The sequence below is a fragment of the Schistosoma haematobium genome, assembly GCF_000699445.3.
Source record: "Schistosoma haematobium chromosome Unknown HiC_scaffold_180, whole genome shotgun sequence".
Taxonomy (NCBI): Eukaryota; Metazoa; Platyhelminthes; class Trematoda; order Strigeidida; family Schistosomatidae; genus Schistosoma; species Schistosoma haematobium.
The window spans coordinates 11,168-21,473 of NW_026137037.1; the positions used below are offsets into that span (position 1 = coordinate 11,168).

General features: G+C 37.7%; 1 protein-coding gene across 1 annotated transcript; it reads left to right on the top strand.

Moving 5' to 3' along the window:
• Positions 1-407: 407 nt before the first annotated feature.
• DDX10_2 (ATPdependent RNA helicase) lies at positions 408-5,554 on the top strand (the record flags this gene model as incomplete). Its single annotated transcript, XM_051218620.1, has 5 exons — positions 408-458; positions 500-856; positions 3,238-3,503; positions 5,260-5,455; positions 5,498-5,554. The coding sequence occupies 5 exons, from the start codon at positions 408-410 to the stop codon at positions 5,552-5,554; spliced, it is 927 nt and encodes a 308-aa protein (XP_051064104.1).
• Positions 5,555-10,306: the final 4,752 nt, after the last annotated feature.

Consider the following 10,306-nt stretch of genomic DNA (forward strand, 5'->3'; position numbering starts at 1 on the left):
TTAGTTCTGAGATTAAATATTGCCAGATTCGCAAAACATTGTCATGAGAGTTAATGTAAACAAGAAACCGATCTAATACTTAGAGTATTAGTTTTGGGGCGCATAAACTAATTTGTTTTCTTATTCTTTTATGCTTGCCTCTAGTTTCATGTGTCTTGACTTCATTTTTGTCCCTCACACTTTATTTAAGTGCTCATGAGTTCTATAATATATGTTGTGTATCTTATTCAATAACCATGTAAAATATTAGTCTAGTTTGAGCTTATTGGTGTACTTTATTGTGCTCAGTTAACTTTAATTCATGGTATTTTCATCTTGCTATTATCGACTGTAGGTTGAAAATCAGTAGCCGGAACAGATTTGTCATACGCTTCTAATATTACTTAGAAACCGAAAATTCTCTACTTATGACTCGTGACTCTAACCCTCAGTCCTCCACTAACGAACGTCTTCAAAGTGTAAGCTTTTGTTTCAATATTAAAATATTTCTGCATTTTAGATAGACACATCCAAATGCAATTTCTTTACACAGTTTCTTTTGTCTAAAGAAACATTGAAGGGGTTAAAATTGTCAGGTTACACAAAGCCTACTGCAATTCAAAAGCTAGTCTTAAAACCTGCCCTTCTTGGACAAGATGTGGTTGCTGAAGCACCTACTGGTAGTGGCAAGACGATTGCTTTTGCAATCCCTGTGCTTGAACTTCTTCATCAAAGCAAAGTTTCCATGTTTGATGGTCCAGTCGCCATAATTTTAACACCAACTCGCGAATTATCAAGACAGATTTTCAGCGTATTTGCCAAAATTGCTCGTGAACACCACTTCACTATGATGAACATTATGGGCGGCAAAGTCTCGGTAGGTTTGGTTTTTCAACCTTATGCATCGAATAGGAATCATCAAGTTAGAAGAGAGTATTATATTTCAAAAGGGTTTAACTATCATGTAAACGAAATTTATTCGACCCAGATCCTTGTTTCTCTATTCTTTAGTTTTGAATTGAATGATAACACTTATCCTAGTACTACATGTATGAATAGTAGTGAAATAGTGGAAGTACTCGTGTTTTATCAAATAGGTTACAGGGTTGAATTCGATCCACTTAATTTAACATAAGCAACCGTATAGGTATCATTAGTACTCATTGAAACAATATGGCTTAAATTCGAGTATATAAACAGGTTCTTCATAGATAATTTATATTTGCAATTGATTGATTGCTGAAAAGTCACCAATGTAATGTATATAAAGTCTTTCTTAGTGTTGAGCAAATTTCATCTATCGACTTGCAATATGATCACTAGTCTGACTCGATATCGCGTACATTGTTGGGAAGTAAGTTGGTGGTTGGAGGTAATCGACAGGTAACCTTGGACTCAATCTTCATGCTATTTGGCACTCGTCAGCAACGTGTACCTGTAATATTGAGGGAATTGATGAGTTTTGGCGGATTCGATCTCTCATCACTCTGCTTCACAGTCAAAGGACTTATCAATGGTCTTTTTGAGCCGCAAATAGCCTCCTATTGAACTGAGCTACACTTAAAATTGAATAGCTCAGTGGTAACGTCTCTGACTGTGAATCTGAGTAACGCGGGACCGAATCCTCCAGAAAACATCAGTTCCCTCAATATTAAAGGTACACCTTGTTGACCAATACCAAATAGCACGAAAGATGAGTTCAAGATTTCCTGTTGACTACTTTCAACTACCGAATTACATAATTTACTTTGTTACTTCTTTCCAAAAGTCAATTTATTGAAATCTGTGTACTCAGGATGGACTTATCATAATTTCTGTTAGTGCACTTTTTAAGCTAGTGTTTCTCACAGTCATTAATGACAAAGCTACTTAATGGTTAGATGAGATTGACAGAAATCTCTAAACTAAAAATTCTTACATGTTGATGACCATTTATATGACAAATTTCTAATGTCAAGGAGAATAATACACTTTTAGGGATTAAAATGTGCAACTCTCAACACTAAAGTTTCAGATGTATCCAATATGACATTCGAATCCCAATCAAAATAAATACTCCCTAATTCGATTTATCAATTTCAAATTGTTCCCAGTAGGACTAGCATCAGAATAAATAATATAGATCTACTCCTCAGATGAAAAACCAATTACTGTAACGAAAACCGAATGTCCGGTGTTTTAGCCGGGTTAGTCGACACGGAGAGTCCACCTAGGGGAGTTGAAAAACTCTCATTCCAAACCAATGGTGCTCATGGACTCCAGTACCCTAAGGTAACAAACGGCATATGAACCAATTATTAGTCACTGGCTACCATGTGACTGCATCTCCTTAAGTTGCTCCACTTCCTTGTGGAACACACCTTTAGGTCAAAGGCTCCGGATGTGGTCCCCTAAGAAAACTACCTGCTTCTGTTTGGGCACCGGGGCAGTAGCAACGCCCTCACATATATCAAATGAGATTTGTGTGGCGCATATGTATTTGATGCCTCCTTTTACTAATATCTATGTGTTCAAATAAATAAATAAATAGATCACATTACAGTACGAGCACATCTACTGAACTGATAGTTTTTTGGTAAAATATGTGACTGAGTATCCTCGTAATAATGTTTTGTTTGATAAGTTCATTAATTTCTATCATAGTCAAGTCATTGAGCACAACTTTTTCTCAAGGATGAATTAATAGATTAAACCATTCCATCTACGATAAGCACCTACATCGGACAAAGTAGGAACCTCGTTTATCTTCGTTTGAATGAACACTATTTAGGTGTCAATACACATTGAACAAAAGTTCGATTTGGAAAGTTTTTAAATCTAGTGTAAATGGATTGCTAGGAAAATCAAGTCATTGGAAATAACTGTCCAAAAAATCACAAAACAATGATCAATAACAGCCAATTAAAGTCGACAGAATAAACTGTTAGTCGTGTGTGGAAAAGTATAAATAGTTCACTTCTATCAGAAGTTTGTCCTCTGATGATGTTTTTCAAGAGTGATTAAAGTACCACCTATCGGAAAGTACGAAATCCTTAAAATGATCCACATCTATTAAATATGTACCCTTAGGATTGCATTTTTAAAAAATTTTTCTCATAAATAGATAACCAAAACCGTATTAATCAACCACCTCATTCATCTATCATGAGCCCTTCATCCATATGCCTCTGGATTGAACTTGAATTTAACTGGTTAGATTACTTGTATACTTTCTATATAGGATATGATTTTTCAAGTTTATTTTTGTTTAATATTCAGTGTTATTATTGTTTTTCATTCTTTGTAGGCTTTAAAAATCAAGAATGGAATAGTATATCACGAGCAAATATTCTAATTGGAACTCCTGGTCGAATGGCTCAACATCAAACTGAAAATTCTCTTCTTGATATGTCTAATTTAAAATTACTTATATTAGATGAAGCTGATAGATTATTAGATCCAACATTTCGTGATGATTTAGAAGTAATTCTTCAAAATTTAACTCCTGATCGACAAACTTTATTGTTTTCAGCCACTTTAACAAAGTAAGTTTATGAATAATAAGAATTAGAGTTTTTTTATGTTGTCATACTACTCCTATTTACAATCACCTCCTTTAATGCCAAATTTTCAGAAAAACAACTTTGTATTAGGGTTTCCGGTTCAGTCAGTCAGTCAGCTATAACGCAGGACCAGGCGCATATATGCATCGGTCCAAGTTGCCATACCTCATTAACACAAAAAGATGGACACCGGATTCATAAAAGTATTTAATTCAGTTGTGGTAATATATAAAAAGAAAGATTGCATATAAGGATGTAGTACAGGAAGAAAGAATTAGTTGGTAGAAAGAAAGATATAAAGTAATTTTAATCTCTTAGTTTAAGGGAAGACAGAGAGTGTATACACCGACGCCATTGTGATCGATTCTGAGCCATGTCACTCAGAGTCTCCAACCATTGGTTACGATAGTCATGCGGACCCAACCAAGTAGTCTGCATTTAGCAACATGGCTCAGACTGGAAGTTAGTGACTTTGTGGACTGATACCACGTTTTGGTTTGGCCGCCCCTAACTTTCTTCCAACCATCTCCAACATAGGTTAGCATTGCACGTCGTGGTAATCGTTGTTCAGACATACACAGCACGTGGCCCAACCATCTCAGTCGATGAAGATTCACAACCTCATCAACTGATTTACCATCATTCCCTAATACACTGCGTCTAACCTCACTACTTACCCGGTGATCTCAGCAGACGCCCGCAATATTTCTAAGGCATCTGTGGTCAAGCACTAGTAGCTTACGAGTGTCTTCTACTCTTAATGGCCATGTTTCGCAGCCGTAAATCGAAACAGAACGGACTGCCGCGCAGTATACTCGTTCTTTTATTGATAGACGGATATCTCGCCTTCGCCATAGGTGACGTAAGTTGGCAAAAGCCAAACGAGCTTTTCGAATCCGTGCTGAGATTTCGTCAGACACCAACCCATTAGGGCTGATCAGACTTCCAAGATAAGTGAAGTTGTCAACGCGTTCGACTACTTCACTCCCTATCCTTAGTTCAGGTGTTGACGCAGACCAGTCCTGAAGCAACAACTTGCATTTCGAGGGAGAGAAGCGCATTCCAAACATTCTGGCATTGTTGCTTAGTGCTACCAAAAGACTCTGCATTTTATCAGCGTCTTCACCAAACATGGTTTCCAGTTAGTCTAACATAGATGGTTCTATCAAGAACTCGATAATGGTAGCTGGCACACAACATTTTAACAGTTAGCTGCTTACATAGGAATAAGAAAACATGTAGGAAAAATGTGATATTCAAACAGGACACCTAGAAATAGTACAACTCAGTATAACATAATAGCAAGAACATGACCTTCGAACACCCAGAAAATTAACGAACTAAAAGTAGGGACAACCAATCAGAAAGGAATGAAAGTCGTCATTACCCTTCCTATTACGACTTAAGTATCGTTCCAAAAATTCCTGACGAATGATTTTTGCTTCATATAAATATAAAATATTACTTCAAAACATGAGTTTACATCAACACCCAATCTGATGATAGGAGGTGAAACAGTTGAATGCTCTGATCATTTCACTTATCTTAAAAGTTTCATTCACAGGAGCTAATAAAAACACTGTAAAAGTCTCCTTGGATTCTATCCACTTGAACCCTTTTTTTAGGTATATGAGATCTTCATGTAATAATAACGTGTGTATACTATAAAGCAATCTACTCTGTTTTACTTTTCTTGTTTTTGATCCTTTTCCCTTTTTTTCTTCCTCAACTATCATAGGGCTACAGATCAACTTATTCGTCTTAGTATGCGTAATCCAATAACTGTATCAGTCAATAATAATATTAACAGTACTAATAATAGTACAACTTTATCAAATGAATTACACACACCATCTGAACTACTTCAATATTATGCCATAGTTCCATTGGAACAAAAAAGTTGGATACATTGTGGACATTTTTACAAAGTCATTGTAAGAAAAAAGATCATTGTTTTTTTTTCAACACAAAAACAGGTTTGTCAATGTATGTGTACTTTTGTTGTCAACTTGTATCTTTTTATCTTTTTGTAGTAGTTGTGACAGGATATTTCTTTCTTACGAGAAGAGTATACTTCATACACTGGGTTGTAACTTGCTTTTGGACTATTAAAAAACTAAAGGGATTCGATGAATGTTTTTACCTAGTTTCGGAAGTTTCATCAACAGAAGTCAAGTCTAACAGCTTCTCGAAGTCTCGGCATGCGCGTGCCATTCTATTACTATTAAATGAGACAGTCATGGCTGATGGCAATGAATGACTGCCGTACTGTATCGCAGATTCACTATATTTTTGAAATGGTCATGATTTGTTCCTGACTAACTTGTGTGGAAATGGCGTACTTGTTACAAGAACTAACGATCTCGGCTTCGACTCCTCGTAGGGTTGTACTACTTAGGTACTTCAGTACTTACTTCTTAGGAGTCTCAAATTAGAACGAAATAACTACCCACTGCATTTTGATTTTCAATGATTCCTTAGCTGACTTCGGTTTATGATTAAAACTCTCTTCGTAATTTACACAATTAAATAGTATCTTCGTTATATTTTTAGAAAAATTTCTAATCTTATCAGTTAACTAAGTAAGCATGTTGTATACATTGGTTACCACTTTTATGTAATTCGATCTTACTCCATTGATCACGATTCGGCCAACTAGTAGATATCACACTGATTTTAGTTATCTTGTGAAAACTACTCAAGTTTCATCTTACTATCAATAAAGTATCTTCATTCTTTTGCTAACAAAGTATTTCACATCCAATTCGCTGTGTACATGCATCTACATATGATGTCTCCTTCTGGAAAAGATTACATGAATATTTCGTTTGTGTTAACAGTATATTACCGATTAGTAAATGTCATCCATCAATTTTATGTTCACAACAAACTACCTCTACAAATCAGTATACTGATAAATGATAAATGTGCTTGTTAGTATATATTCTCAGTAGTTAACACTGTCAGTATCTTGATTTTCTCTATGAAAGAGTGTATAACAGGTCTGTATTTATTTATTTATTTGAACACATTAATACTGGTACAAAGGGGCACCAAATGCATATACGCCACACAAATCTCATTTGATTTGTGTGAGGGCGTTGATACTGCCCGTCTGCCCAGACCGAAGCAGGTCGTCTTCTTAGGGGCCACACCCCGAGCCTTCGATCTAAAGGTCTGATCCTCCAAAACAATGAGGCATCGTAAGGAGATGCAGTCCCATGATAGCCGGTGACCAACAATTGGTTCATATGCCATTTGTCCCTTCAGGATCCTGGAGTTCATATGTACCGTTGGTTTGGAATGAGGGTTATTCAATTCCTACAGGTGGACTCCCCTAGGTAAACTCTTCTTGCCCACTAAACCCGGTTAAAACACCGGACATTTGCTTTTCATCCTCTCAATTTCGCAAACAACACCCGTGGTGCGAGAATGCAGTGATTAGGACTTTCCTGACAGAGGCTATATACGCGTGTCCATGTGAGAGCATTTGGAGAAGGAGAAATGACTCTCCCCTTTTTCGGCCGTATCAGGGCATTTTGGGGCTGTGCAATTATGTAAAATGATATTCATCATTGCAAACATATCATTGCCGATATTACTGTATATTACTTTTTGAGTTCATTATAGAGGTGTTAATAAATTTATCTTCAATTTACTATTTTCAAGGAAAATGTAAACCTTGTCTGACAATAAACAATCTCGTAAAATTTTAAAATGATAGAGAAGTTTCATACATATTTTAAGTTGATATCTTGGGTGGTATTGCATTCTCTAAGCTGGATAGATGAATTACAAAACTATAATTGTCGTTTTTAAATAACATCAATAGCGTCTACTTTAAGTCAGGATGAGATTTTTAACTATTCTCTGAAGTTAAGGTCAGAGGCGAAATCATATCACTTACTGTACTAGGGTTTAGCAGAAGTCAGGTATTCACCACGGGCAAATAGTATCTTCAACGTTGTTGCCTTCCTACCAAGGAAAAAATAGATTAGAAAATCTCATTGAAATCAAAACATTCGGTTTCGTTCATGAACCCCTAACCTCTAGAAAATGTCAGCTCTTAAAATAGTACACACTTCACTTTTTCACGAATTTGAGGTCTCTGCGGCAAGTTTTGGAAAGTATGGATATAATACTGCAAAAATAATCATTTACCGAAGAATTATGCATTACATGTCTCAAGACGTTACCTCTTAAACTTTTTAGTCACTGTTAAATCGAAAAGACCTTCAATGCTAATCCAGTTCCTTTTTTCTTGTCTCACAAAAGGATATTGGCTTTTACTAAAAGGGGCAATTGGAAAGTTTCAATAACCTTTCCAACATTAAATACTATTCAAATTGATCATTATAAACAATCTTCAAGATATAATGTACCTATGTAACTCAATTTCAGTTTAAATTCACACTGGAACGTTCACACATTGAAAGATATTGAACACTGAGTGGACTAATTTCAGTGAGTCAGCTACAACATAGGACCAGGCACATATAATTAGGATATAATTGTTACATGGATTACATCTACATTCTTTATGAGATTCCAGTCCCCGATCAATAAACTTTAGGAATAAGTACATACTTACTTACTTACGCCTGCTACTCCCAATGGAGCATAGGCCACTGACCAGCATTCTCCAACCCACTCTGTCCTGGGCTTTCCTTTCTAGTTCCATCTAATTGTTGTTCATTTTTCTCATGTCTATCTCCATTTCTCGGCGTAATGTGTTCTTTGGCCTCCCTCTTTTCCTTTGACCTTCAGGATTCCTGGTGAGGGCTTGTCTTGTGACGCAGTTGGGTGCTTTCCTCAATGTGTGTCCTATCCACTTCCAGCGCTTCTTCCTGATTTCTTCCTCCACTGGGATCTGGTTTGTTCTCTCCCACAGTACGTTGTTGCTAATAGTGTCCGGCCAATGGATCTGAAGTATTTTGCGTAGACAATTGTTAATAAACACCTGTATTTTCTGGATGATGGCTTTTGTAGTTCTCCAGGTTTCTGCCGCATACAGTAGAACTGTCTTGACATTTGTATTGAAAATCCTGACCTTGGTGTTGGTTGACAGTTGCTTTGAGTTCCCGATGTTCCTCAGTTGTAAATATGCTGCTCTTGCTTTGCCGATCCGCGCCTTCACATCTGCATCAGATCCACCCTGTTCATCAATGATGCTGCCCAAATACGTAAAGGTTTTTACATCTTCCAAATCTTCTCCGTCAATTGTGATTGGATTGGTGCATTGTGTTGTATCGGAGAATCCTGCTTCTCTCTTTGTGTATTCTGAGACCTATTGCTGCTGAGGCTGCTGCCACACTGTTTGTCTTCTCCTGCATCTGTTGTTGCGTTTGGGATAGAAGGGCCAGATCGTCTGCGAAGTCTAGGTCATCCAACTGCATCTTAGATGTCCATTGTATCCAGCGCTTTCCTTCAGACGTTGACGTCTTCATGATCCAGTCGATCACCAGGAGAAAGAGAAAGGGTGAGAGTAAGCAACCTTGCCTAACACCGGTCTTCACTTTGAACGACTTTGTCAACTGTCCTCCATGCACGATTTTGCAGTGTAATCCATCATATGAGTTCTGTATGATATTGACTATCTTCTGAGGCACGCCGTAGTGTCGAAGAAGTTTCCATAGTGTTGTTCTGTCCACGCTATCAAATGCCTTTTCGTAGTCAATGAAGTTGATGTACAGTGATGAATTCCATTCAATTGATTGTTCCACAATGATCCGTAGAGTTGTGATTTGGTCTGTACACGATCTATCCTTACGGAATCCTGCCTGTTGGTCACGAAGTTGGGCGTCTACGCAGTCCTTCATCCTGTTTAACAATACCCTGTTGAAGACTTTTCCCGGTATTGAGAGAAGAGTGATGCCCCTGTAGTTATCACACTTGCTGAGATCGCCTTTCTTCGGTATTTTGATCAGTAGTCCTTCTTTCCAGTCTGTTGGTACTTGTTCCTCATCCCAAATCTTATTGAAGAGAATGTGGAGTATCCTTGCAGTTGCCGCTACGTCTGCTTTTAGTGCCTCTGCTGGAATGTTGTCTGGTCCTGCTGCTTTGCCACTCTTGATTTGTCTGATGGCCATGCTGATTTCTTCAATTGTTGGTGGGCCAACATTAATTGGGAGGTCTGTGGGTGCTGCTTCGATGTCGGGTGGGTTCAGTGGAGCTGGTCGATTCAACAGTTCTTTGAAGTGTTTTACCCACCTGTTTCGTTGCTCTTCAATGTTGGTGATTACCTTGCCTTCTTTGCTTTTCACTGGTCGTTCTGGTTTGCGGCGATTTCCAGAGAGTTTCTTTGTCGTGTCATACAGTTGTCTCATGTTTCCATCCCTTGCAGTCTTTTCCGCCGTCGTTGCTAAATCTTCCACATATTTACGTTTGTCGGTTCTGATGCTCCTCTTCACTTGTTTGTTTACTTCTGTGTATTCAGCTTGTGCCTTGGCTTTTTCTGCTCTTGTTCGGCTGGTATTGATCGCTGCCTTCTTGTTCCTCCTTTCTAGAATCTTATCCAGTGTATCAACAGTGATCCATTCCTTGTGATGGTGCTTCTTGTGACCCAGGACTTCATGACATGTTGAAGTGATTGTCTCTTTGATCCCCTTCCAGTTGCTCTCCACAGTAATTCCTTCTCCATTGAGTACATCATGAAAGGCCTGGAACCTATTGCTGAGGACTATCTTGAATTTGTTGAGTTTGTCAGTATCCTGAAGAAAGGCCATATTGAACTTTTGTGATATTGTCCGCCCCATTGTCCAGTGCTTCTTGAGTTTCAATTTCAT